Raw genomic sequence first — 27,947 nt, 5'->3', positions numbered from 1 at the left:
TAAAGGGGAGGGGGTGCAGGAGGGGGTATGAGGAACTCAAGTCAGGAAGGAAGCATCAGCTGAGCGGAGGTCCAGCAAGGACCGGAGGAGGACCCAGCCCCAGGTCAGTCACTTTAAGGTGTCATCAGCATTTTTGAACATGAGAATGGCGTTATAGATCTTCAAGGCTGGGCCCAGCTTGACGCTCATGATCTTCACAATGTCCGCCTGTGTCAGCAAAAGGAAGGCCTCGCCGTCAATCATCTGAGGGGTTGAGGGGGGTGGAAAGTGGAGAAGGTGGGAAGGGTCATGGGGAAGGGGGTGCAGGAAAGGTGGGAGTATGCGTGGGGAGTGGGGAGGGAGAAAGAAAATGGGAATAAAGGATGTTAAATGTGGGGGAAGGGAAGGAGAGGGAGAGAGGAAGAGGAAGGACAAGGAGAAAGGAGAAGGGAGGAGAGAGGAGAAAAGGAAGACAGCAATGGGGACGGAGAAGGAAAGAAAGACAGCCACTTGCTCCCCATGTGACACACATGCCCTCTCTCTCTTTTGGCTGGCCAGTCTGAGTTTCATGGTTTGCATTTGCAAGATGTCTCCAAAGTTCTCACAGACAGCAGCTTCAAAAAAACCTGCCACTGCTCCATAATTATGGGGCTCAGTACAAAATGAAACATAGAGCCCTTTGTTCAAAAATTATTAAGAATTTCAAGATAGCAATAGCTGAGCATTAAGCCATGAGTGGGGTTCTTCTACGGGGGTGGCCCTGGGAGGTTGCATGGATCATACTCCCACGAAGCCCTTCTGCCCATCTTCTAAATAGCTTCATTCACTGGTCATCCACTTTACAAATGTTTCCTGAACTCCTCTGCAATCTGTGTAAGACCTCTTTGTGTGGTTAACACCTTTGCAATGCCCAAAAGACAAACAACAACAATGCAACGACCCCCCACAATAAAACAAAAAAAATGCTGTTGTCCTCACATGAACCAAATAGTCAAACTTAGTGCTGCTAACAGCAGACAGCTGGTCACTGTGCATCCTGATGGAGTGCAGTGCTAGGCACACTGTGACCTCCGATCTTGCCAGAAAGACAGCGCGAGCGCGCTGGGAGGGATTCAACCTGAATCTAACCAAGCCTTCATATCTGACTTCTAGCTTATAGCACACAGGAAACGGAGGAGCACGTTAAGTGACACCACAGGAAGCAAGATGAATCTAGAAGGGAATATTCTGCAAGACTTTCTTAAGCATCAAGAGAAAAAAGAAATAAACCAAAAAAGGGAGGGGGACTCCTAGAAGATACTCAAGAGCCATCACAACTGAAATCAGGTATGTGGGTCTTGTTTGGATCCAGGCTCAAATCTGCAAAAAAACCCCTAAAGTTCTGGGGCAAATAGGGAAGCTTGGATACAGGCTGGGCATGGGGTGATATCAAGGAACTCTGCCAATTTTGCGGGAAATGAGGATGTTGTGGTCATGTAGAAGTTCTTAGTTTCAGAAGTACTGAGGGTGAAACGTCATTGTGTGTGTAATTTATTTAATATTATTCAAAAATAGGAAGAGGCAAACAGGAAATGCTGATAACTGCTAATCCCAGGAGACAGGGTGTGGAGAGTGTGTGTGTGGGGGGGGGGCGGGGTACTGGAGGAGGGAGTGAGATGAAAAGAGCCCAGGAGGGAAGCTGTTCAGGCCAGGGATTCAGCGGAGAGAAAACAACCAGACGTCCATGAACAGGAGGTTTGAGACATGTTCATAAAATGGAGTACCACTCAGCAGTGAACAAGCTACAGGTCCCCTTGACAACAGGGAAAACCTCCAAAACATTACATTGAGCAAAAAGAGACAGACCCAAAAGAGTCCAGGCTGTTAGATTCCATTTATCTGAGTGCAAGAACAGTCACGCTAATCTTTAGTGCTAAAAATTAGTGGTTGTCTTTTGGGATAGGGACTGACTAAAAGGAACTTTCTGGTATGATGGAAGTATTTCCTGTCTTGGTGAAGTGTTGGGTTCATGTGTACACATTGCAGGAAACTTGTGGCACTGTACTTTTAAGATGAGTGTTTTTACTTTACTTATATTTTAAAACCTTATAGGACAAGGGACACAGATAAGAAGAAAGCACATATTTAGCATGCACAAGGCCTGGGTCCAATCTCTAGCACCAAAAATCCCCAAACCAAAAAAAAAAAAAAAAAAAAAAACATCTAGGGGAGCAGCAGCCCAATGCATTCCAGGTTAATGGTTTTTAAAAACATTTCCCCTTGCCAGGTGCAGTGGCACACACCCAGTGACTTGGGAGACAGGCACACACCCAGTGACTTGGGAGACAGGCAGTTCAAAGTCAACCTTAGCAATGTAGTGAGGTCCTAGCAATATAGCCAGAATCTGCCTCAAAATAAAAAATAAAAAGGGCTGGGGATATGGTTCAGTGGTTAGACGCCTCTGGGCTCAATTCCTAGTACTAAATAAATAAAAATTAAAATAAAAAAAAAAAAACATTTCCACTTGATTCTGGATACAAACACAAAGATCAGATCAGCAACACAGAAGGCAAGAGAAGCACCCAGAACAGGGAGGAGGTGGGAAGCTCACTGCACAGGAGCAGAGGGAGAAACCATGTGGGGTCTGGACATTCTTCCAGGGAAAGAGGAGTGCTCTCTCTCCTTATGGGCACTGACCTACAGTGGGCAGCTACGAGCAGCTGAGGCCATGCTGCCCTGGGTGGAAGGGGTTGTACTGGAGGGATTTTATATTGTTTGGAGGGAAGCCCTAGACAAACCCAAAGGTCCCTTGCAGTTTTGAACTTTACAAATTAGGAGAGTCATAATAAAATTTTTTATTTAAGGGCAACTGTGCACTGAGACCCAGAACTACCATTTATAGATCCCCCACTGAACCAGACACGCTGGTATAGTGACACGATTTATCTATTGCTTACTCTGCGTGTGTGTGTATGTAAGTATGCATAGTATGTACACACACTAATGAAACAATTATGCTAGACACTCTGGCATTATGATTCACCCTTCATTTCCAACGGCTCTGCAAGGTGGTCCTCATCATACTCACTTTATCTCCATTCTACAGACAAGATGCAGCTCAGAGACATGAGACAGCTTGAACTGGGCAAGCTGGAATTTCAACCCAGCCATCTCCAGAGCTGGCTTCCTCTTACCTATCACTCACTGCTTCTTGTCTTTGCAAAACTCTTGGGTCTCCATCTGAAGTGTGTGTTAAGACCCTTATTATTCAAAATATGCTTTGGGCTTGGGGTTTCAGCTCAGTGGTAGAGAGCCCGTTCAGCCTGTGAAAAGGCCTGGGTTTGATCCCCAGCACCAAGGACGAAAAAGAAACTACAGACAGGTATGAACTTACTGCCCGAAACTGGGGAAGCCAACTTTGGCAAACAAAAGACGGGGCAGAAAGCAGCGTCTCCTTCCTGAAGATGGTCTGAACACACAGTGGCCCCAGCTGGCCACAGCCCACACCAGATTCTTCACACAGACATGGGTCACTGACTAGTCTCACCCAGGTGGGCAACAGAGGCACTGGCTGGGGCAGCACTGATGAGAGCACCTGCTTCCTGCTGTCTCAATGACACAGTGACCTTGTCTCTGTCCCCCACTCTGCACTTGCACCTTACCTCATCTTTGAAGAGGCGTGCTTGGTCCTCACAACCTGTCAGGGTCTGAACGAAGCCAAAGACCTTGAAAACCAAAGGAGATGTATTGACAAGGGGATGGGGCTTGGGAGTGGAGCGAGGGCTGACCTACGGGGCCCTGGGGCCTTCTGGGCTGGGCCAGTGTTGAATTTTCTCAGCCTCAGAGATCTTGGGTCTCGTACCGGTGGGCGTGCGAGGTAAGGCTCCTTGCTCTTCAAGCCCAGGGCTGAAATCTGTCTCCCCAGCTAGGTTTCCAGCCCTTCCCCATCTGCCATGATGGGCCTCGGCACAGCGTCTAGGTCAGCCCCAGGGCAACTGGAAGGGACTGTGATGGGAAAGATGAGCAGGGGAGATACAGGGCTCTATCTGACCAGGCCCCTCCTGAGCCCTCCCACAGGGTGTGGTGAGAGGGAGAGGGAGGGCGGGGAAGAGGGGGAGGCCAAGGAATGGCTCCTTACCTCCTCGATGGTCCACTTGGAGACTGTGGAGGCCGAGATGCCCGCCACTCCAGGCAGGAGCTTGCAGTGCTGCTCCCAGCACATGGAGAGCGAGCGGTCCGGGTGGGCCGACAGGGCCGACATGAAGAGGGACTGGTGCACGACATCGGGGGTGAGTGCTGCAGGGGAGACAGAGGCCGGCAGCTGATGCTGAGGACCGGTGTGTTCCCCAGAGCCCACTCACACCCATGCAGCATGGGAGACGGGCTGGCCAGCAGATAGTACCAGGGGCCCCTCTGGTAGCCCACAGAGCCAAGAGGGTGACCTGCATCCCCTGACTCCTTACCTGGGGCTACTCCCTCTGGTCAGTGGTCCCTCCCTCAGACAGAGTGGCCCCCGCTGCATCCCTCTGGGGCTACAGGAACCTGAGCCCTGAGAGGATGCGGTCTCAGTGGAGCGTGTGGCATCTGCAGACACCGTTCTCTAGATGTCTTGCATTAAAGTTGTCCCCAACATCCAAACAGGCTTGGCCCTGACGTGAGAAGTGCATTCTGTTGGCCCTCCTTTCCAAAGTGCTGCGGCCCAGCCAGCTCAGAGCCAGGGTGATTCTGTCTCAGACACCTGCCCCGCCTGCCTGCTCTGGCACTAGACACTCCAGGCTGCCTGTCACTTTGCTTCCTGATATGCTCGGGAATCTCTGGCTCATGGATCTGGTGACTGATGCTGCTCTGCTTGGCCTTTTCCTGTCCAGGCCTGGCGCTCAGCCATTTGGACTTCACCCACCTCAGGCTGCTCCGACAAACCTGGCCCTGCCCTCCTTCTCTGGCCTTGGCTGCCTTGGGCAGTGTGGCCATTTGTGCCTAGGATCTGCTCTGCCACTGCCCCCTATGCAGGGGAGCTGTTCTTCCTCTTTGCTTGGTGCTAATTCTGGATGCTGATGAATGAAGCAATTCCAGCACCTTCTTCTCCATGTCTCCCCTGCTGGCCAGAGACCATTCTGCCCTCTCGTGAGCCTCAGCCTTTCACCCTTATCTTCCTGCTCCTCACATGTGACCTCAGGGATCATCACCAGCCCCACTGACTGACATTCTTCTGCAGCTGTCCTCCCTGCTGCTCTCTGCTCATCAGCCCAACCCGAGTTCTGCCCTCCTGATAGTCCCCTTGAGTACCTCCAAGGAACTGCTTGCCCACTCCATCAGGGCACACCCAGGATCTCCCTTGAGATCCACTAGCACCTTGTTCTACCTGGCCACGTTTTGGCCTCTTGTCCACCCAGGTGCTCCCTCTTTGAAGTCCTGGGTTTGCTCTTCCTCACAGCCTCTAGTGGGCTTGGGGGCCACACCAAGTTTGTCAGGAGTGTCCCTCTTTATCTTCCCTTCCCAGAACACAGTGAGGCGCTCACAGGCAAGTTATAGCTTCTTATTCAACCATCTCGCTGCAGATCCAAGTTGGCGCTACTGCTCCTGGAGACGCCAGAGCCATCAGTGCCAAGCGTTGTCACAGAGCACTCCCCATGGGGCAGCTTACAGCAAGCCCAAGTCTGCACTGAGGTCTGCCACGGATGTGTGAGAATCCCCTCCAGAAGGTTGCCCTTCTGGGTGCGAGGCCAGCTGCTAGAGCACAGAGGTCAGAGACCAGGGCTCTGTGCCTCAGGACCTCAGGTGAGTCCATTCTCCCCTCTTTGGGCTGTGGTCTCAGTCATTGGAAAATAACTTCCTAAGAATCCTACAGGTTGGTTAGCAAGTGCCCTCTGGAGGTCAGAACTTGGTCCTGCAATGGAAGCTGACCAGGCAACCAAGGTGGACAGAGTAGGTACCCACTACAGTTTAATCCTCAGAAGGACCTAGAGGCTGGTTGAGACCCTTGTCACCAGGCCTGAGGCTGCAGGAGGTGCCTTCTGTTTGCACCAAGAGGACACAGCATGGAACGGCAAGAGGGAGTCCGGCAAGACAGACTAATAACGACAACTGCTGCTCACTGTGCTCAGAATCCCACATGACCGTCTTACTTAGGCCTTGCTATCCAAAGGGGGGGTATTATCTCTACCAGAAAAAAATAAGTACACAAGGCTCCGGGAATTTGGATGCACCTTGGGACATCGGGAGTGTCCATGCACGGAAGATGGACCGTATAAGGACACGGCAAGAAAACGGCCACCTGTAAGCCAAGGAGGGAGTCCTCGAAAGTAGAGCTCCTGCTGACACCTTGACTTTCAGCCTCCAGGACTGTGGGAAATGAACACCTGTTGCTTAAGCCACATAGTCTGTGGTGTTTTGCTATGGCAACTCACGCAAAGTGATCCACTGGGCAGTGAAAAGTAATCTGACATTTGGATCAGGGGCTTTATGTCTTATGCCCGAAGCACAAGGCAGAAGTCAGGCCAAGTGTGAATCCCAGTTCAGCTTCTCACAAGGTGAATGGCCTTGAGCAAATGAATTTGCTCTGAGCCTCTTGTTCCTCTCTCTCAGATATATTACAGTTGCTTGTGAGAGCTACAGAGGGTATACACGAAAAACTCAGCACAATGCCTGGCCCATAGCAGGTGCTCAGTAAATGGTAGTAATGACCACTGTTATTTCAGGTATTGACTTTTTTTTGTGTGTGTGTGCTCTAGGAGATTTAACCCAGGGGTGATTTACTGTAAAGCTATATCCCTAGTCCTTTTTTTTTTTTCTTTTGGTAGTAAGAATTGAATCCAGGGGTGCTTTGCCACTTAGTCACATCCCCAGCCCTTTTATATATTTTATTTAGAGACAGGGTCTCACTGAATTGCTTGGAGCCTCTCTAAGTGGCTAAATGCTGCCTTTGAATGCACCATCTTCCTGCCTCAGACTCCTGAGTGCCTGGGATTATAGGCATGCACCACCATGCCTGGCCCCAGTCCTTTTTGTTTATTTTGAGACAGGTCTCACTAAATTGCTTAGGGCCTTGAAAAATTGCTGAGGTTGGCCTTGAACTTGCAATTCTCTTGTCTCAGCCTCTGGTCACTAGGCATGCACCCCCATGCCTTGACATCAAAGTCAGGTTTTCTTTCTTTCTATTGGCAGGGCCGGGGATTGAACCCAAGGCATGCACATGCTAGACAAGCAAGCACTCTATCACTGAGCTACGTCTTCAGCCCAAAAGGCAGGTTTTATTTATGTTTTCAAGTATGGAAACTGAGGCTCAGCGAGGTTAAGTGACTTGCTCAATGTTAAACAGCTAGAAACTGACAGCCTTGCTCTCCTTCCCAGGAAGCCTAGAGTCAAAATAGCAGAACTGGGCATCATCTGCTTCACAGTGGAGAACCAGAGGCCCATACCTGGTGCCTTTTCATGCACCACGGCACAGCAAGGCCATGGGACTGGAATCCAAGGCCACTCAGGGCCCTGCCTGTGCTTTTGCCACTACTCTACGGTCACAAAGAGACTCCCTTCCAGCTTTTCCTGCTCTGGGCGCCTCTGGAATCTCACCCCACCAGTTACAAGCACCCACTGGGAGCATAAGTAGAGGACCCAGGAGCAGAGGACCCAGGCTTACTCTGGAAATCTTCCTGTGGCATCTTCCGATACTTTGGAGGGCGTCCAATCCTGGAGAGAGAGGGACCAGGTCCATGGCAGGGGATCAGTGTCTGGCCCAGGAGGACACGAGGCCCCGCACCCGGAGAGCCCAGGCCCTCACTCCCTGGCCTTCGCACCGGCCGTGATGGCGAGGCTTCTTCCTTGGGGACAAACTGGAGGCGTTCTTTTTCCGTGCTGAGGCCTCCGTGTCAGACAGCTCTGCTTTCAGGCGACTCTGGTTCCTCTCAGCCAGTGGGCAGCCCGAGAGGCAATGGTGAGCTGTGAACTTGCCGGTTACGTGGCCAGAGCCATCACAGCCAGGAGTGGGGCACTTCCTGGGAAGAAGAAGGCTAAAGTTGGGCTGATCCACTTGTCCCCACTGAGCTCTCCCCAACTCTGGCCCTATTCAGCAGGTCTCAGTGAACCCCAAGGGCCTCCTCGCTCAGCTGGTGCAAAGCAGACCCTCCCAGAAGGTCCACAGATGCCCGGTGTCTCGAGGCAGGAGGCCTTTACTCACCGGTGGTGAAAGCTGTATTTGGAGGTCCTAGTGTGGGACAGACTCCTGTAGTTGAGAGGAGGACAGCTCCCAGGGGAGGCAGAGCTGGGCTCTCTGGGCCCTGGAGGAGCAGGAAGAGAAGTCAGCATAGAGTCCTAGAGATAGGGCAGGGAGGGCAGGGTAGGGATGGTTTCCACGCAGGAGGTCAGCACTAGGAACGGGGTCCCCAGGAACAGGGCCCTGAGCCAGGTCAGGCCACCATTCCCACACTGTTCATCTACCTGCCCATCGCTGGGGAGGGAAGACTTGGTTCTCTTATGCTTTGGGCCATGCCCTTGGTCTCTGAGCCAGGAGCACTGCTTAGTGTAGCGGACAGTTCTAGGTGGGGAGCATGGGTATCCTGGAGCTCACTGTGGGACCAACGCCCCCTATGTCAGACCTGGTTATGAGGACCAGAGTCCCCCGGGCAGGCCAAGGAAGGAAGGGCTGTCAGAGATTGCCGGGAAGGGCAAGGGACGGGGTGCCCTAGGGTACGCACGGAGAGGAGGCTCCAGGGGATGTCCTGTCTTGGAGCACCAGCCCGCGGGGTGGATGTCTGGGTGGTCCGCATCAATCCAGAAGTCATAGCCATGACTCCAGCCGTCAAAGTGGAGCTGGGGATGAAGAGCCCGTGGAGGTCAGGAGTTCCTCATGGAGCCCAGCTCTGCTGAGAGGTGGCCTCCAGGCCCCAGGAGGCTCTCCCAACCCTAGCGCCTGTGGAAGCAGACTCTAGACTGGAAGGACCCCGGAGCCAACTCCACAATAACTGGTCTTGGCCCGTGTTCACCAAGGGCCTCACCCATTACATGACAGGCACCAAGTCAGGACCATCAGTCCCTAGGACAAGGATGATTCAGTCCATCTGACAGAAGAAAAGACTATAGCTCAGAGAAAAGTGACTTGCTCAAGCCCACAAAAGATAGACACTGATGAGGCAAAAATGAGATCCAGCGTCTTCATCTTCCTGTCTCATGCCATGCCCTTGACCTCTAGCCAGTCCACAAACTCCTGCCCAACTGACCTGTCCACTCCCCTAGCCCTAGGTCCCGGAGCCACCTTTATGCGATGGTCCTCCACATCCTCCACGCTGGCCACACGAATCAGGGCTGGGTTCCTGCGGTCCACAGCCTCCAGCTTCATGTTGACCAGGAAGCTGTGAGGAGGTCGCTGTGAAGGGATAGTCATTTTTAGGCCAAGGCCCAGCTGAGAGAGCCCAAGTGCTACCCCCAGGGAAACCGGCCTGCACTACAGGGAGGCCAGGGCCCATCCTGGCTGGTTAAGGGCTCCATGTCTTCCTGAGCTCAGCTCCAGGGAAACGGAGCATCAACTCACCACTTTGAAGGCCCAGGAGGGCACAGCAGAGGTCCCAGTTTCTTCTAGATATTTCTCCCAGCAGAAGCTGTCAGGGTCTGGGTAATCTACAGAAGAAAATGAGAGCAATGTCTAGAAGGTGACTGGGGAGCTCTCTGCCCCTCAGCAGGAATCAGGAACGAGGAAGGGGCCGAGACCCTTGGAGCAGAATCCCTTCCATGACTGCTGCCAGCCCCTCACCCAGGTTCCCGAGGCAGATGGGTGCTGGTGAAGCAAGGGCAGCAGGTCATCAGGGACCCTGACCCCACCACCCACGGCCCTGCTGCTCCACTCCAGTCCTGTCTGAATCTCTACTGTGCTTGGCCAGCATGGTGCTCCCAGGAGGAAGGTCACACTCTGCTTTGGACTCCCTGCTCCTTGCTGAGGTGGTCCTCTAACTTTATTCCCCTGAACTCCACCAGAGTCAGGATTTGACAGGACTTTCCCCAAATCAAAGAAGACTCAACTCCTAGGCCAAGAAGTGGAGGCTCCAAGCCATATCCGTCCCCTCACCCTAACTCTAGAGAGCTGGCTAACGAGGTTCTGGTAAGGGCAGGAGGACAGGGAGGAGGGCCAGGCTGGGAAGGGTGCACGCCCAGTGCAGGGTTACCTTGTGGAGGGGTGAGGGGCTTCCCTTGCTTCTGGCACCAGCCTACTGGGTGGATGTAGGGACTGGTGGGATCACACCTGAAATCCAAGAACACGTCACTGTTCCAGGAGAAATGCAGAGGGCTGAGCCTGCTGTCCGCTCACAGCGTGGCTTCAGGGCCATCCCATCCTTCTTCTTAGTAAGAGGGAGACAGATGGCTGACAATACAGTCAGAAAACTGCTGCATTAACTGAAAACTCCAGCTCACCATGCTATCTAAGAGGGAATTGTGAGTCACGGTGTACGTGACATCTAAAGGGTAGCTTTAGATGTCACATGTAATAGAGAACTGCATTTCTTATGATATAGCTCAACTCCACAGGACAGCCAATTACCCCCACCCTGAGCAAGATCTGAATGTTGCCACATGACACCTGATATGAAGGCAGTTGGCCCCAGCCACCCTCTCCCCCTGCAGGCCTCCAAGTACCAGTAGTCATAAGTATCATCCCAGTTGTCAAAGTGCACCAGAAAGCGACTGTCCACCACATCAGTCACACTGGCCACGCAGACGAGAGATGGGTTCATGCGATCAACAGCCTCCAGCTTCATGCCCACCTGGAAGCCCAGGGGTGGGGGACTCTAGGGATAAGAAGAAGGACTGCCATGGCCTGGCTGGCTAGTGCTAGCCCAGAGCCTACTAGCAAACATAGGAGTGGGTTCCCTAGAAGGGCCCCCTGAGGGTGGGAAGTAGGGAGGGTGGGAGAAATAGGCTGGGAATGAGGGTCCCTCCAGGGCAGAATCATAACCGTTCTGAGTCGCTCAGAACTCAGCCCTCCAGGTGAACCCAGAGGAAGCCTGCCTTGTTGCAGAAAGTAAGTAACTGGCAGGAGGCCGTGCCTTTATCCAGAGATTCTGACCAGTTCAGTACCAGTCTCCTGTACTGGCCTGGCCTGGCTTGGGGGCAACAGTGGGGTGGTAGGGAGGGAAGCAGGGAGCGGGAGGGGACCAGCATTAACTGGGCACCTGCCTTGTATCAGGCATGAGTTTCAAAAGATATAACCTTCCTTCATCTTTACAATAGTCCTTTTAAGTGTTCTGATTTCTACTTTAGAAGTAAAACAGTCTGAGCTATAATACAACCCCAGTCAATGGGTAGGGGACAGGATTTGAACAGTTCCCCACTAGTTACCTGTGAACCTGAGAGTGTGGTCTCTGGAGCTGGACTAGGTAGGGGTCTAACTATCCCTGCCTGAGCAGTATGGTGGCATCTCTGGCCCATGGGGACCCTGGAACTTTAATGTGGTTCTTGCTTTATTTATGTAATTATTTTTAAGTGCTGGGATCGAATCCAGGTCCTCATGCATGTCAAACAGGCCCTGGATGGTAGCACTGAGCTACACCCCCAGCCCCACAATGGTAATACCTCTAATGGCGGTTCTCTACACTCTCAGACCCTTTGTTTGAGATCATGAGATACTTTGGCTGCCAAATAAAGCTGCCAGCTGCCTTGAATAGAGTTAATGGGTAGAGGGGTGAATAGTTGGAATGAATGGGAGAGCCTCAACATTAGCAGAAAAGAAGCTCCCAGAATAGAGGCTTTGACTTACACCACAGAACTAAAGAGCAAACCAAAGGAAGAGCCCAGTGGTGACATGTCAGTGTCAGACTGAGGTCGTGGGCTCTGAGGGAGGGTGTGGAGGAGGACTCTGCAGTCGGCAAGTGCTAGGGCTGGATATGGTCTGAGTCGTCTCCCAAAGTTCCTGGGCTGGAGGTGGGTCCCCAGTGGGGCACTACTGAGAGATGTTGGGACCTCTAACAGGTAGGACCTAACAGGAAATAATATTAAGTTACTGGGGGCATCACTCTTGGAAGAGAGATTCATGTAGTTCTTACAAAATCCTGGTTAGTTCCCACAGAGTGAATTATTATTTTTTTAAAAAAAGGCAAGCCTGGCCCCCAAACCCCTCTGATTTCAAAACATGCCCTGTGATCTCTTCCATATGAGCTCCAACCATTGTGATGCCATCTGCCATAAGGGTTTCCCCAGAAGTTGAACAGTTGGGGCCACGTGATCTTAGACTTTCAGCCTCTAAATAATAACAGTCTCTTTTCTTTATACATTATCCAGCCTCGGGCATTTTGTTATAGCAACAGAAAATGGACTGAGACAGGAAGGAAAGAAGGAACTGGGGGGAAAACCCATAACCAGCTTTACCCACTCTGGCCCTTGGCCCTGCCCAGCTATGCCCCTTGCATCTGATAGGAGACCAGAACAAAGCTGAGAGCAACAGCAGATGAATTCTCTTCTGATGAGTCAGATCCTTGGGGCCGGCTGCAGTGACTCTGGCCTGGGGGTGATGTCCACTTGCTCAGGGCACTCACGTGGCTCTGGCTCACAAACAGGTGCTTGGGGGCCGCCTGGGCTCTGGTGCTGCGCAGGTACTGGCTCCAGCTGAACTCCTCCTCTTTGTAACCTGGGCCCCTCAAGGGAATGCAAGAGCGCTATGCAGAGGTGGGGCCACGGAAGGGTACCCACACCAAAGCAGCAGAACCCAGCAGATCTGAGGAACCCACAACCCTCAAGAATCTTACCAGGGAACCCCAGTCAAAGCAGGACATGACCTGGTGAATACTTGAAGGGCAAAGCAGAAGCCCTGGCTTTTGACCAGGGCGGAGTTGTATCATAATGTGATGCACAGGCTGGCTTTGGAGCAGGGTAGGGTAGAAACACGGGAGCCGGAGGGGTCACTGACAGGAAAGGTGGGCAGGGAGTGTGAGGACTGATGTCTCATGGGACTACCAGGTGGGCCTTACCTTTCGGAGGCTGCAGCTTGTGTCCAGTCTTCTCAAACCAGCCAGCAGGGTGAATGTCAGGGGAGTTGGCATTGACCCAGAAGTCATGGCACTCGGAATACCCATCGAAGTGCAGACGCAGGCGGTAGCCACACACCTGGCCCCATGAAGGGAATCACAGGGATTCCAGAGCCAGCAAATGCCCTCTCCCTGTCCCTTACCTCTGCTGGCCTAGACTGTGGTCTCAGGGGCTCTAAAGCTAGTAGGCTCCAGCCCTGCTTTTCTTCCCCATCCTGAACTCTGCCCTGAGCCCTCCCATCCTGCGGTGGGGACAGCTCAGGTACTTGTGAGCCCTGAGTGCTGGGTCCAGGACGGGTGGACTCTGTAACAGCTTCCTGTGCTCTGGGGCCCTGGATGGAACTTGGAAGGTTCCCATAAGGTTCAGGACAGCTCAGGGCCCCCGACGGCCTTCCCTTCTGAGACCTCTCATTGTTCCCCACTCACCCTGCTATGGTCCCGAGTTACCAGCAAGTCCTTGAACATGGTGGCCTTTTCATGCCCCTGAGTCTCTGCCCTTTGGCTTCTTCTGCCTGAAACTCCCCCCTCATTCACACTCCTCTCAAGACTCAGTGAGAGACCCTTCCTCTATGCTCTTGCTGACCACTCAGGCCAAACGGGGCACTCCATCTTCGTGCCCTACTGCTCATCTGTCGCCTCCTGTGGCATGTCACTCATGTTTACCTAGTTGATTTTCTGTACAACTGTGAGCTCCTAGAGCACAAGGACCTTGTCTGGTTCAAGCCAACATCCCCAACCCTTGGGATCGCCCCTCCTCAAGGTCCCCCAGCACAGACTGTCTGTGTGCATTCAGTACACCACCAGCCTATAGCACTTGTTCTTTCTTTTTAATATTTATTTTTTAGTTTAGTTGGACACAATACCTTTATTTTATTTTTTTATTTTTATGTGGTTCTGAGGATTGAACCCAGGGCCTTGCTTGTGCCAGGCAAGTGCTCTACCACTGAGCCCCAGCCCCAGCCCCAGCCCCAGCCCCAGCCCCAGCCCCAGCCCCAGCCCCCAGCCCCCAGCCCCAGCCCTGGCACTTGTTCTTTTTTGAATAAAGCTTTCTCTGTGTTCCAGTTCCATCCCCACACATCTGGCCCCATGAAGGGAATCACAGGGACTCCTGTGATTTCTGAAATGGAGCAGTGTCCCCTCTGTGCCCCCAGCAGCAACATCCCTCTACACTCAGCTATGTCAGCAGAAGGGCATTACCAAGCTCCGCTTACCTCGGCCACTGTGAGGATGAAGTACATGGATGGGTGCTGAGGGTCGATGCCTTCTAGCTTCATGCCCAATTTGAAGCCATTCTTGTTATGAGTGACGGCCTGGGACTGTCAACGCACAGAGTGGAGAGGACCCAGCTTCCATCCAGCCTTATCCTTGCCTAGTGGGCTTGGGGTGAAGGAGCTGCCTTTAGGCCCCACCTGCCTGGTATTACCGAAGCGGGCAACATGCGTGGGGATCTGAACTGCGGGGATTCAGAGAGAGAGTAGCTGGGGGGCTATTCTGAGGGCCTAAGTCAGGACTGGGCTTAAGGGCCTTCTCTAGCCTGACTCATGGAAAGCTCAGTGTCAGACTGAGGAGAAGGCATGAGAATTCAGCAGTCTGTAGGCCCAGGGATGGATGCGCCTGGATGCCATCTCCCCACTTCTTCCTGCCCCTGATGGTGGGCCCTCTCCTACTCCAGGCTCCTAAGCAGTCGCTTCCCTTCCATTCTGCCAGTCCATCGAGGAATGTCAAGGAGAAAACACCGGAAGGTCTGAGTATGTGATGAGTCCCTGGCTGGGAAGACAAGCTCTTCCCAGGTGGAAACTGCCAACTCACGTCCTGGAAGAGGCTGACTGGGGCAGTGATGGCCTTCTGCTCCTCCAGGTAGGACTCCCACGACCAGCCTTCCTTCTTCTCACCTGGTGCTGTAGAAAGGCACAGACAGGCCAGTTCCTGGGCTGCCACTGATGCGCGACTTTTCTCAGTGTCCCCTGACCACACACACACTCTCTTACCCTCCAAAACAAGCCTTTGTCTGCAGTCACTTGAACCCCCTGGCCACTAGGCCACGTGGGCTCAAGGGAGGCAACCAAGTCTTGCCACCCAGTCCCCGCCCCTAGGCCACTCAGCAAGTCCCTAAGCTTATCAAGTCTCAGCCTGAGGCACTCTGTCCTCTGTAACCCAGGACAAAGATGAGCAAGGAGTCCTCAGCCAGAGGACTTAGATCACAGCACCACCTAAGCTTGCAAGGAAAGAAACGGAAAAAGAGAAACGAGAGAGCAAACAAGGAAACAAGAACTGGAGGAGAGGGGACACACAGAAATAGGAAGTCCTTTTTATACACTAATGTGTATCCATGTGCTTCATGTGCCCCAGAGTAGATGGGCTGATTCCACAACACTCCCAGACAGACAGACGGACGGACACACACACACACACACACAGTGCACGGGCTGATTCCACAGCCCTCCCAGACAGACAGACAGATACACACACACACACACACACACACACACACACACACAGTGCACGGGCTGATTCCACAACTCTCCCAGACAGACAGACAGACAGACACACACACACACACACACACACATACACACACACACACACACTGTGCGTACACTATGATAGAGGCCCAGGTCCTGCCCGTATCTTGGAGTCTCGGGTTCTTGGGGAGGGAAGATAAACTTCCCTTATAAGTGGAGTCTCAGCCTCCACCACAGAGGACACACACCCTAAAAGGCTAGGATAGGGAGCTACCCGTACGGTCCGAGCTGCCGTCTACTGAGGGCCACAGACAACCTAAAAGGCCACAACTCAACCAGAATCAGTTCATAAGCCTTCGGTACAGAGCTCCAGCTCCTTCTGGAAACTTCAATGTCTCAATTTTGTCATCTACTAAACGCAGTCTATCTTGGAGGATTGTTCATGACAACTACAGAGACGCTGTGGGTCAGAGTTCCTCACGAGGTGACTCATGTTATTGGTCATTTTAGTCAGATTTTTTACTGCTGCAACCAAAAGACCTGAAAAGAACAATTTTAGAGGAGGGAAAGATTCTTTGGTGCTCCGTTTCAGAGGTCTCAGTCCGTAGAGAGTGGGCTCATTCTTTGGGGCTCAAGGTGAGGCAGAACATCATGATGGAAAGGTGTAGTAAAGAAACCAGCCACCAAGAAGCAGGGGGAGAGAACTGTCCTCACCAGGACAAAGCACAAACCCAAAGGTACACCCCAGTGCCCACCTCCTCCAGCCACACCTATCTGCCTTCAGTTACCACTCAGCTCATCCCTATCTGGGGTTAATCCACTGACTGGGTTAAGGCTCTCATAGCCCAGTCATTTCGCCTCTAAACCCTCTTGTATCGTCTCGCACGTGAGCTTTTGGGGGACACTTCGTATCTAAACCATAACACCGGTCTTCACTAAGTCAGAGACCTGGATCCTAGTTCTGCCTCACCCTAGTTCACTGGGCCACCGCCCTGGGTATTCAGGCACAGAGTGGTTTGCCACTCAAGAAAGACGGTTTTTCCTCAGTTGAAATCTGTGTGTGCAGAACATCTGTCTTGCAGCTGCCCCTTTCCTCAGCCACTGCACTAAACCAAGAGATTCCCAACTACCTGATCCAGTTGGGCTAAGGCACGAATTTTGTTCACCAACTGCTCAGCCAAATCATCAAACCCTCTCAGGTCTATTCTGATGATCTAATTTAGAACACATCTCTTTGAGCTATCTTTTGTCCTCAGTGAGACCTGGATTGTCCTTTATAACATACAGCCTACTATGTTCCTCAAGAAACCCTCTAATTCTCTACCCAGCTTCATCCACACTCACCGAGTAGGGAAAGAGGAGAGAGGGTGGACCTCAGGACACCAGGCTGAGTTTATCTCGCTTCCTCCTGCCACGGGGACTCCATATCTTTCTACACAATGCCTCCACTTGTTCCAAACCACCGCTACCAGGATAGAACTCTTCCCAATGCCTACTTCTCTCTCTCTCTTTTATTTCCCCCTCATTCTTTCCCTACTGTAGCACCTGCTACGTAAGGACCTGACTGCTTGCCAGAGTTCTCATCTCAGGTATTCTTGTGGCTCCTGAGCATTTCATTTTGAATACCCCCACCCCAGGCTAGTCATCCTCCAACACGGCCAAGCTCCAAGACCCCCATGCCACAGCAGGCACCTCTGAACAGCACCTCGCTACATGCTGTCTCTTACATAACTGCCCCCAGCCCTGCTACTTCCCTCCCTGGACCTGTGCCATCTTGACACTCTCACTAGACCTAACGCAAGACAAGCCTGTATCTCCACAGTCTACCTCACGCACTTCTTAGTTCTACCTTGACCATTCTTTTCCCATTCAGTGGGGCCACATGTCAGGCCAGAAATTGGGGGTGCAGAGATGCCTCAGAGACTTCATACACCTCGTCTCCATTAGGCCTCCGAATGTCCTGAGGTGATGGGAAGGACTGGTTGTAATCCCCTTCAAGGTGAGAAAACAGACTAATCTGCTGGAAAGAGGCCTGACTGCTAAATCTTTCTGTAATAACTGGATTCCTTCCCTGGAAAAGCCCCCACCTTCCTCTAGTTTCCTGCATTCTTTTTCCATAGGTGAGAAATAGGCTGAGCCTTTAGGCACATCCCCAAGACCAAATAAATCTCAAAGCTTCTGTGTATAGCCATGCAAGCTGTGTACTCTATATAGATGCCCAGCCAAGCAGGGACAGACGGGGGCTGAAGTTCAGCCTGGACTTCTTGCCAAGTCATGTGGCTGAGTCTACAGTGAAGAAAGGTGCCCTTTTCTAACTTTTCTGCTCAGAAAGGCACCTTTTTATGCTTTGTACAAAGGCACCACACAGGCTGGCTGCAACACACTCTCTCTACTTCCAAAAAGGCTCCTTGGCTTATCCCTGCTTCCTTAGTCTAGATGCCCCTGGTTAGCTCGTTCTTTGGTAAGCTCAGCCTGGCAAAACCAAACCTGCAACTTCTGTGCCAACGCCGGTGGGTCCTTTGGTATTCTTTTTTTTTTTATTTTTTTATTTTTTTAGTTTTAGGTGGACACAATATCTTTATTTTACATTTATGTGGTGCTGAGGATCGAACCCAGTGCCTCATGCATGCTAGGCAGGCACTCTACCACTAAGCCACAATCCCAGCCCCTTTGGTATTCTTTATCCTAGTCCACGGCACCACCACCCACTCACTGTGTTGCACAGGCCAGGAACTTGGACATGATCCTGGTGGCTCTTTTTATCTCCAACTGCACATTTACCATCCTTGCTTTGAACCTAGTGCACAAGCCTCCTAACTGATCTTGCTGCCTCAGACCTTCTCCACTGCCAGAGCATCTCTAACATAATACACACTTGTTTATTTTAAGTTCCACAATGGCTTCTCAGTAGTAGAGTACTTGCTAGCATGTAAAAAAATCTTTCCACGGCTCAAAATCCCTCAGTGAACTAGCCACTCACTGCTGCTCCAGCTTCCCCATGTGTGTCCTATGCTCTGCACAGGCTGATCCTCTGTGGCAAAGATCCTGTCCCCACCCCTGTCAACCCATCCTCCTATCATTTTCTGGCCCTTCAAGCCTCGGTCATAGCTCCAGCACCTAGTTCAAAGCTTTACACAGACTAGATGCTCAACAAATGTTTATTAAGTGACTGGAAAAATGCGAGTGGGTGGGCAGGTGGGTAGATGAAACCCTCCTGTCCCATGGAACCTTCCTTTGCTGCATGAGTCAAGAGTTCATTCTGTGACAGTTCCTTGTATTTACATACTTCAAATGCAACACTGATTATACGATCGTACACAACTAACTGTGTATATATCTATCTCTGCATCTTGTCTGCTAATACTGTGTTTTCCTCACTTTGAGCTCTTAGCATCTAACCCAGTGCCTGATAAAGGCAATGTCTACAGGAGAGACAGAAAATATAAAGAGAAGAACAGGATGCCACAGTATAAGGACCACCAATTACAAGCAGTCAGGGTACCACCACAGGCTGGGTCGTCTTGTTTTAAATTTGTTACAGACATATCTTTGTATTTACCCACCTCTTACAGAACATGGTTAGCCAATTCAGAATCAGTTCATGTTTTTTTGTTTGCTTGTTTATTTTTTTAGTGCTAATGTCTGGTACATGCTTGTAAGTACTCTACTACTGAGCTACATCCCCAACCCAGAATCAGTTTATTTTAAGACACTTAAAGTGCTTTGAAGTTGTAGCTTGGGAGTAGAACATGAGCTCCGCTTGTGTAAGGCCCTGAATTCAATTCCCAGCACCAAAGGAGAAAAAAGAAACTAAAACTTCATTCCTGATCCTTGTATTTAACATGTGCCTCTTGGAGCTCTATGTCTGGGAACACTATGCTTCCTAATGCTATGGTCCCTTGTTTACCTTGTGAGGGTCATAAAGGCTGCCTGGTTTCTAGGGAGCATAAATGGGCCCCGCAATGGTTTGATTGTCCCCTCCTGATCTCATGCTTAGAATTTTTTTTAAAAATATATATTTTTAGTTGTAGTTGGACACGATATCTTTATTTTATGTATTTATTTTTCTATGTGGTGTTAAGAATGAAACCCAGCGCCTCACACATGCTAGGCAAGTGCTCTGCCAGAGCCACAGCCCCGGCCCTCAAGCTTAAGTGTACTAGCATTGTGGTGGCAGTAAGAAGTGGGACATAAGAAGTGATTAGGTCACAAGGGCTGTGCTCTCAAAAATGGGCTCATGAAGTTACACACGGTAGCACCTGCCTGTCATCCCAGAAACTCAGGAGGCTGAGGCAGGAGGATTGCAAGTTCCAGGTCAGTCTGGGCAACTTAGTGAGGACCTGTCTCAAAATAAAAATAAAAATAAAAAGCACAGGGGTGTAACTCAGTGGCAGGATGTCCCTGGGTTAAATCTCCAGTATTATGCACACAAATAATAATAATAATAATGGATTCATGCCATGACACGGGTGTTGATTAGTTATCATGGGAGTGGGTTCCTAATAAAGGATGAGTCTGGCCCATTCTTCTCTCTCTGCCTCACACATGCTTGCTCTGGCCATCTGTCATGGGATGGTCACTGCACAAAGGCCCTTGCCAGATACTACGGTCATGGTCTTAGACTTCTCAGCCTCCAGAAACATAGCCAAATAAACTCCCGTTGCTTATAAATTACCCAGGCTGTGGTATTCTATAATAGCAACAGAAAATGGACTAAGACAGAAATTGGCTATCAAGAAGGGGACTGGGGACTGAGGTTGTGGCTCAGCCATACAGCGCTCCCCTAGCACATGCGAGGCACTGGGTTCGATCCTCAGCACCACATAAAAATAAATAAATAAAATAAAGGTATTGTGTCCAACTACAACTAAAAAAAATATTAAAAGAAGAAGGAGGAGGAGGAGGAGGAGGAGGAGGAGGAAGGGGAAGAAGAAGAACTGTAACAAATACTTGAAAATGTAGAAGTGGCTTTGGAAATGGATAATGGGAATTTGGAGTAGCAGAGTAGAAAAAGCCTAGATTTCCATGAAGAGAGCTTTAAGGGCAATTCTGGTAAGACTCAGAGGAATAGAAGAACTGTGCAGAAAATCTGAATCTTCTTCCAGATTACTGAAATGGTAGTGACCAGAATGCTGTTGGCGGAAACATGGACAGTAAAGGGCATTCTGATGAGGTCTCTGGTGTATAAAAGGAATATCTTACTGGAAAACGGAATAAAGACCTTCCTCGTTATATGGCTGCAGAGAACTGGTGGAATTATATCCATATCCTAGGACTTCATGGAACGCAGAACTTAAGAGTGATGAAACAGGACACCCAGTAGAAGAAATACCCAAGCAGCAAAGCACTCAGGCTGCTGCTCGGCTACTTTTAACTGCATACACCAAGATGTGAGAAAGAAGAAAAAGCCTGATGGAATTTATGATTTTTTAAGAGAAGCAGGGGGTTGGAGACTGAGCTCAGTGTTATAACATGTCCCTGGTATGCACAAGACCCTCCTTGGGTTCAAACCCCCCAGTACCATAAAAAAAAAAAAAAAAAAAAAAAACAAGAGATGATGGAAGAGAAGTGGAAAATTTGCAGCCTGGCCATGTAAATAGGAAAAAAAAAAAAGTTGTTTAGGAGAACAAGCCAAGGGTGTGGCTAAGCAATTGTTTGCTAACAGAGTGATATGGCTAGAGGAAGCCAGGACCTATTCAATGAGACAATGGGAGAATGTCCCCAATATCATTTCAGAGAACTTCGAGGCTGCTCCTCCCATTCAGAGAGTTAGGAAGGCAGAATGGTTGCCAGGGTTGGGCAAGGACATCCTCCTTGAGCTGGGGACACCATTCATGAGCTTATTGCTCAGGACCACCCTAGGTCTCTGCTCCAAGTAGTCTGGTGACATACTCACAGCCACCCAGCCATAGATGAAGAAGGCCAGGGCAACTTGAACTGCTGTTCTGGAAGACATAAGCCGTGAACCGTGGTGACATCCACATGGTGCTAATTCTGCAGGCACAGAATACAAGTGCTGTGGGGGCATGGCTTCCTCCACTCAGATTTTAAAGGAGATCATAGTCAGTTTGAGGGGCCAGAGAGAAACTTGTCTTGGGGCAGAGCCATTGCACAGCCCTACTAGTGCAATACCCAGTGGAGCGGTGGCAGCGGAGCCACTACCCAGGTCTCAGAAACGTACAGCCACCAGTATGTGACACTAGCCTGGGAGAACCAAAGGCACAAGATTCCAGACTGTGACAACTGCTGCTAGGGCTGAGCCCAGTAAAAGCAGCAGGAGCAGAGCTGCCGAAGACTTTGGAGCTTAAACCTAACAGTAGGTCCAGGTAGCATCACATGGTATGAAAGATTAAGTTAGAGCCTTAAGGTTGAATGCTGTTTTCCCCTGTTAGATTTGGAATTATGGTTATAGTTAATGGGTAGAGTTAATTAATGGGCATAGTTACTACTCCCCCACCCCCACTCTTTCCCCGTTTTTTAGTTGATGCTGAAATTAATTAAAAGTTTGGGCCTGGTGTGGTGGCACACGCCTGTAATTCCAGTGGTTTGGGAGGCTAAGGCAGGAAGATCACAAATTCAAAGCCAGCCTCGGCAAAAAGGAGGTGCTAAGCAACTCAGTGAGAACTTATCTCTACATAAAATACAAAATTGGACTGGTCAAGTGCCCCTGAGTTAAATCCCTAGTACCAAAAAAAAAAAAAAAGGAAAAAATTTTGGCAGCTATTGAGGTGTAATGAATGCACTCTGTTAGAAGACATGAGTCCAGGAGGGGGGAGGGTGTAGAATGCTGTGGCTTGAACACCCCTCCAAAACTCATGTTGATATATGATTGCCATAGTGACGATATTGAGGTAGGACCTGTAAGAGGCAACTAGGTCCTTAGGGCAGAGCTACTGTCATAACAGCCTTTTGAAATTCTAATGAAAGCCACAAGACTGACTACCTTAGATAAATAAGTCAAGATTTTTGCAAGAAAATTTAGAATTAAGGACCTCAGATAAGAAAGTGTTTCTGGGGGCTGGGGATGTGGCTCAAGTGGTAGCGCGCTAGCCTGGCATGCGTGCAGCCCGGGTTCGATTCTCAGCACCACATACAAAGATGTTGTGTCTGCCGAAAACTAAAAAATAAATATCAAAAAATTCTCTCTCTCTCTCTCTCTCTCTCTCTCTCTCTCTCTCTCTTCTCTCTCACTCTCTCTTTAAAAAAGAAAAAAAGAAAGTGTTTCTGTAAACAGGGCATGGTAGTGCATGCCCATAATCCTAAAGACTCAAGAGGAATGAAAGTTCAAAGCCAGGCTCAGCATTTTCATGAGATCCTAAGCAATATTAGCAGGACCCTGTCTCAAAATAAAAATTAAAAAGGGGCTAAGGATGTAGCTTGGTGGTAAAGTACCCCTGCGTTCAACCCCCAATACCAAAAAAAGAAAAGTTTCTTAAAGTGACATATTCATTGATGTCTTCTACTGAATTATACACTCATCTTCTTGACTTTTTGTTTCCCAATTCCATATGGCACTCTTGAATATCAATATAATATCTGTTTCTTATATCCAATTAAAAAATTGGCAAGGTTCTGAATAGACATTTCTCCAAAGAAAGTATATAGATGGTCAATAAGAACATAAAAAGATGATCAACATGTCATCAGCCACCAGGAAAATACAAATCAAAACCACAATGAGATACCACTTCATATCCACTAGAATGGCTAAGATTTAAGGGTGGGGGGTCAAGTACTGGTAAGGATATGGATAAACTGGACTCTGATAAATTGCTGGTGGGAATGTAAAACAATGCAGCCATTTTGAAAAACAGACTGGTCGGGCCTGGTCCCACACACCTGGTCCCAGTAATTTGGGAGGCTGCAACAGGAGGATCACAAGGTTGAGGTCAGCCTCAGCAACTTAGTGAGACCCTATCTCAAAATAAAAAAAATAAAAAGGGATATAACTCAGAGGTGAAGTACCCCTGGGTTAAATCCCCAGTAACAACAACAAAAAGTCTGGCAATTACTTAAAAGGCTAAATATAGAGTTACCACAGGATCAAACAATTCTACTCCTAGGTATATGCCAAGAAAAAATGAAAACATGCTTATGCAAAAACTTGCACATAAATGTTCATATTAATTAGCATTATTCACAATAGTCCCAAAGCACAGGCAACCTATATATCCATTAATTGACAAATAAAGTATGGTACATACCTACAATGCAAAGTTATTGGACAATAAAAAGGAATAAAGTACAGATGCATGCATGCTAATGAAACAGAGGTGAAGGATAGGTAGTCAGCTAGATAGTAAATGCTTGGGTAGGAAAGATAAGGGCTTATCATCAAAGAAAAGGAAATGGGTTGCTAACATGGGGGGGGGGTCATACTTCTCAAAACAAGGAGTTGCTAATGACTACCCCCTGGGCTGTTCCTTCCTGCCCTTAGGCACATACACGGAGAAGAAAAAGAAGATAAAGAGATTAAGATTGGGGATTCTGGCCAGTCAAGTGGCCCATGTCTGTAATCCCAGCAGGTAGGGAGGCTGAGGAAAGAGGATCACAAGTTTAAAGCCAGCCTCAGCAAAATGGAGGCCCTAAGCAACTCAGTGAGACCTTGTCTCTAAATAAAATACAAAATAGGGCTGGGGATGTGGCTCAGTGGTTGAGTGCCTCTGAGTTCAATTCCAGGTACCAAAAAAAAAAAGAGCCAGACTGGGGATTCTGAGGGTCTATAAAAGGCAAGACATAAGCCCTCCTGAGGCCACCCAGCTCTGGACCCTGACTTCTCTCCAATAAAGTCTGCTACCTCTGTTCTGTCTCTTTTTTCTTTTTTAGATGGACACAATATCTTTATTTGATTTATTTATTTTTATGTGGTGCTGAGGATTGAACCCAGTGCCTCACACATGCTAGACGAGTGATTTACCACTGAGCTACAACTCTAACTCCTGTTGTGTCTCTTTCTTAAATAAAACTTGCTTTCTATGCTTGCCTCAATGTTTCTTGAGTATTTAATCTTCCATACTATGGGAGCGAGGACCAGATCCTTATTTCCAAGGCCGGCATCACTAAAACATGACTAAACTTGGAAACACTGTGCTGAAGTGAATTTAACAATAGTCACAAAGAACCACATATATAATTCCTTTTATATGAAATAGGCAAATATATTTATACAGAAAGCATACTGGTAGTTGGCAAGAGCTAAAGGGGACTTGAGAGGGTATAGAGTTTCTTTTTGGGGTACTGAAAATGTTTTAAAATTGATGTGCTGATTATTACACAACTCTGTGAAGATACAAAAAAAAAATGCACACTTCAAACAGATAGTCAGTGAGTCATGCAACTGAACTACAGTCCATAAAGAACCACCAGAATAATCTATTCATCTATTGAACAAATTATTCACTGAGAACCTACCCTATACCAGGTTCTAGGGTAAGCAAACAAGATACAATGATCAATACAACGATTCCAGTCCCTGTTGATGGACAGAGGAAGATAAACATTAAACAAATTGCTATACAGAATCTAGGTGATTACAAGTGTGATAAATGGTACTTAGCTCCAGTTGACAGTTGTTACCTGGGAATATTAAAGAGTGTAACAGAGAAAGCCTCAGGGCTGGAGCCAACTATGAATGAATCTCTTCCATTTTTCTTAGAATCAAAGGACCAGAAAAAGGCACGTTAGACCAATGGCCAGCAATGCCATCTGGTGCCAATAGAGGATGCTCAAGTCTTCAGATACTGAGCTAAGACATCCCTGACTGTGAGGCCTAGTCACAGTTGAATAATAAAGGATAAACACATAATATAACCCCCAAGAACACACATGTACTACTACATCAGCCAAAAACAATCTTTTCTTTCACATACACTAACCAATGCTCATCTGATTATGTAAAACATACCACCACAACCATGACCCATACTCCCAGCCTCACACCTCCACAGGCATATACACACCTCACACAAATATATATACCCAGGCCACCATACCAGGCTGGCTGCTGCTCCAATCCTCACTCTCTGCAGTTCTGGTAGTGGGTGGACCCTCTGGATCCTTTCTTTCTTGCTTCTCCTGTAGAAGGAAAGCCTGATTCCAGCTTCCTGTCCTCATGAATTGAAGGCACCAGTCTCTGATCCTGGCCCCTGTCTGGTTCTGTGGCCACATGTGTTCTGCTCCAAAAAGGCAGAATTCATTCTAGGCCACCAATAGGAACAAAGAGTCAGCAGACAAACTGCTGCCACTTGGGTACAGAATCATGGGGACACATACACCCTTGCTGCACAGCCTGACTAGAGTTCTCATTCTTGGGTGGGGAAACTGAGTACATGATCATGTGCCCCGTGCTGATTTTACCTGCTCAGTAGAATTTCCATGCTCTGTCTCTTTCCACTAATGCAGCTACAGCCTTGTTTCCTGATTTGGGCCTGGCTCATGGCCTCCAATGATGGAGTTTCCTACCTCCTATACATCTACCTTGGGTACCGGTTCACAAGAATGTGTCTCAATCCTAACAGTAGAAGGAGATGGGCACTCCAGGAAATAGATTGTTTATTACCCTTCGACCAGGTATTCAAGATGGGTCCCAAAATATGACAAATCGTCTCTGGCCTAGGCTTATGTCTCAGATTGAAGAACAGAAGATAACAGGAATTGAGGCGTGTGCTCTAGCCTCCCTCTCCCCTCCCTCCTGCCCTCTTCCTACCATGGCCTCTGGCTCAGACTCCTCTGATAGGCTCTGATATTCCCTGCGCTTTCGTTTCTTCACGGGTTTGAGGAGCTCTGAAGCACTGGCAGAGCTTGAGGAATTCTCCACGATGACAGACCTGAGGGAAGAGCAGCCTTAGCGAAAGAACCATCAGCCCTGCGCCACCCGTCGCCCTCCTACGCTTGAAAAGAAATGGGGCTTTGGAAGCGGAAGACAGAGCAAGAAAGCTGCGACCCCCTCTCCCTTACCGCTCCTGGAACAGCTGAGAGGGGCCGGCATTCGAGCAAAGAAAATCTGGACCGGTGCCTTGAGAAGGCCCACAGGCCTGGCACCGACAGGCGCTATCGTCCTCTGGGGGATCCTGAGAGAGCTCTTCTGGAGAGTCCTCGGGGAGGTCCCCTGTGGGGCCAACTGGGCCTTAGGCCTCCCACCCTTTCAGTCATGCTCAGGCTCCGCCCACGGCCCTTAGACCCTGCCTCCCCTGGTCCCACTTCCACACTGGACAGCCTCCCAGCCTTCTCCACTCAGGAGCCACCCCTGGGCGCACCTGCAGGAACCGCGGGGCCACGCCCCCAGCGGATGCTCCTCAGGAGCTCAGGCCTCACCCCACACCGCGCAGGGCCCCAGCTCAGGGCCCGGGGAGCGGGCTCCTACCGGGCTGTTGGGTGCCCGCATCGCCACCTCCCTCCGGGGCCCCGCTGTCCTCCTGTTCGGCCACGTCTTCCTGCCGCAGCTCTGGACTCCGTGGTTGCTCCACTCCCACCATGTTTAGCGGCGCATACTCGCTTATTCGAAACTGGAGCACGGGAAAGTGTGAGGACAGCAAAGCCTGTACCAAGTCCTCGACCCACTTTGGGGTGGAGGGTTGTGCTCACCCTTCTCACGCCTCATGCTGGATAGGGCCCCACTAGGCCTCAAGGCTCCGCCCCCTGCCCCCACTAGGCCACGCCCCCAGCACCTGCAGGACCAGTCCCAGGGTATCTCACTCCAAGCCACGCCCCCAGGGCCTCTAAGGCCTGACTGCTTCAACCCAAGGCACACGCTGAAAGCCCCACCCCGCAGAATCCATCATCTCAGCCCACCTCCCACTTTCCTTCTGAAGCCCCACCTCCAGGTCAACAGGCCCCGCCCCACGGCCGCGGTTCCACAGGCTAGCCAATCCCCACAGACACTGACCCGCAGGCCACTCCCAGGGGGCGAAGCCACCGCTTCTGTCCACTCCAGCAGCTGCACGGTGCTGGTACTAGAATTCGCTGCTGCCCCGGCGCTTAGCTGTGGCAGAACAGTGGCTGTGATTGGTTCACTGCCGACCACCCGCTCCAGGGCGCCTACATGGATGGACTCCCGGGGGAAGCAGGACACATCCAAGGCACTACTGGGCAGGCCAAGGGTGGCGGAGCTGGCTGCGAACAGATACACAGATACACAGGTGGGCCTGATGGCCCTTCTTCAATTCTACTACTTGCAAGTGAAAGGCGGCAGGTGTAGGAAAGGGAAAAGTTAGGATCTCCCTGGGATCCACACCTGTTTCAGCAAATACGGCCGTACTCCTTCTCCCAGACCTGAGCTTGACCTACCTGGAATGATGAAGGCAGTTGCGGGCAGGTGAGGACCGGAACCTGAGCTCTCTCTGGCCACCAGATGCACGCTGACCTCCCCTGTGGAAGGCCCTTTCAGTGTCCTCAGCACCTCCATTTCAGTATGCCCTTCCATTTGGACAGGTCTACAAGCCAAACAGTCCCCAGCGTAATCAGGAAGGGGACCTTTCTGAGAAAGCAAGGGAAATGAGAAGGCAAGTCAAGTCAGCCTTAGTCC

General features: G+C 50.1%; 1 protein-coding gene across 4 annotated transcripts; it reads right to left on the bottom strand.

Moving 5' to 3' along the window:
- L3mbtl1 (L3MBTL histone methyl-lysine binding protein 1) lies at positions 1–27,845 on the bottom strand. 4 transcript variants are annotated; one of them, XM_076849098.1, is made up of 21 exons: positions 27,710–27,845; positions 27,309–27,535; positions 26,814–26,928; positions 26,381–26,531; positions 26,130–26,250; positions 25,417–25,498; positions 14,772–14,860; positions 14,174–14,278; positions 12,906–13,041; positions 12,474–12,565; positions 10,579–10,730; positions 10,110–10,186; positions 9,482–9,567; positions 9,206–9,316; positions 8,649–8,763; positions 8,132–8,231; positions 7,752–7,949; positions 7,595–7,644; positions 4,097–4,254; positions 3,621–3,683; positions 1–243 (listed from the first exon to the last, which is right to left on the bottom strand). In XM_076849098.1, the coding sequence occupies exons 1-21, from the start codon at positions 27,843–27,845 to the stop codon at positions 109–111; spliced, it is 2,499 nt and encodes an 832-aa protein (XP_076705213.1). In that variant the 3' UTR covers positions 1–108. The 4 variants fall into 4 exon arrangements, with proteins under 4 accessions (XP_076705213.1, XP_076705214.1, XP_076705216.1 ...); XM_076849099.1 differs by lacking the exon at positions 3,621–3,683 and having other exon boundaries at positions 26,787–26,928; XM_076849101.1 differs by lacking the exons at positions 27,309–27,535; positions 27,710–27,845 and having other exon boundaries at positions 7,752–7,964; positions 26,787–26,928.
- Positions 27,846–27,947: the final 102 nt, after the last annotated feature.

The sequence above is a fragment of the Callospermophilus lateralis genome, chromosome 3 (assembly GCF_048772815.1).
Source record: "Callospermophilus lateralis isolate mCalLat2 chromosome 3, mCalLat2.hap1, whole genome shotgun sequence".
Taxonomy (NCBI): Eukaryota; Metazoa; Chordata; class Mammalia; order Rodentia; family Sciuridae; genus Callospermophilus; species Callospermophilus lateralis.
This window is presented reverse-complemented; position numbering and strand designations above follow the sequence as displayed.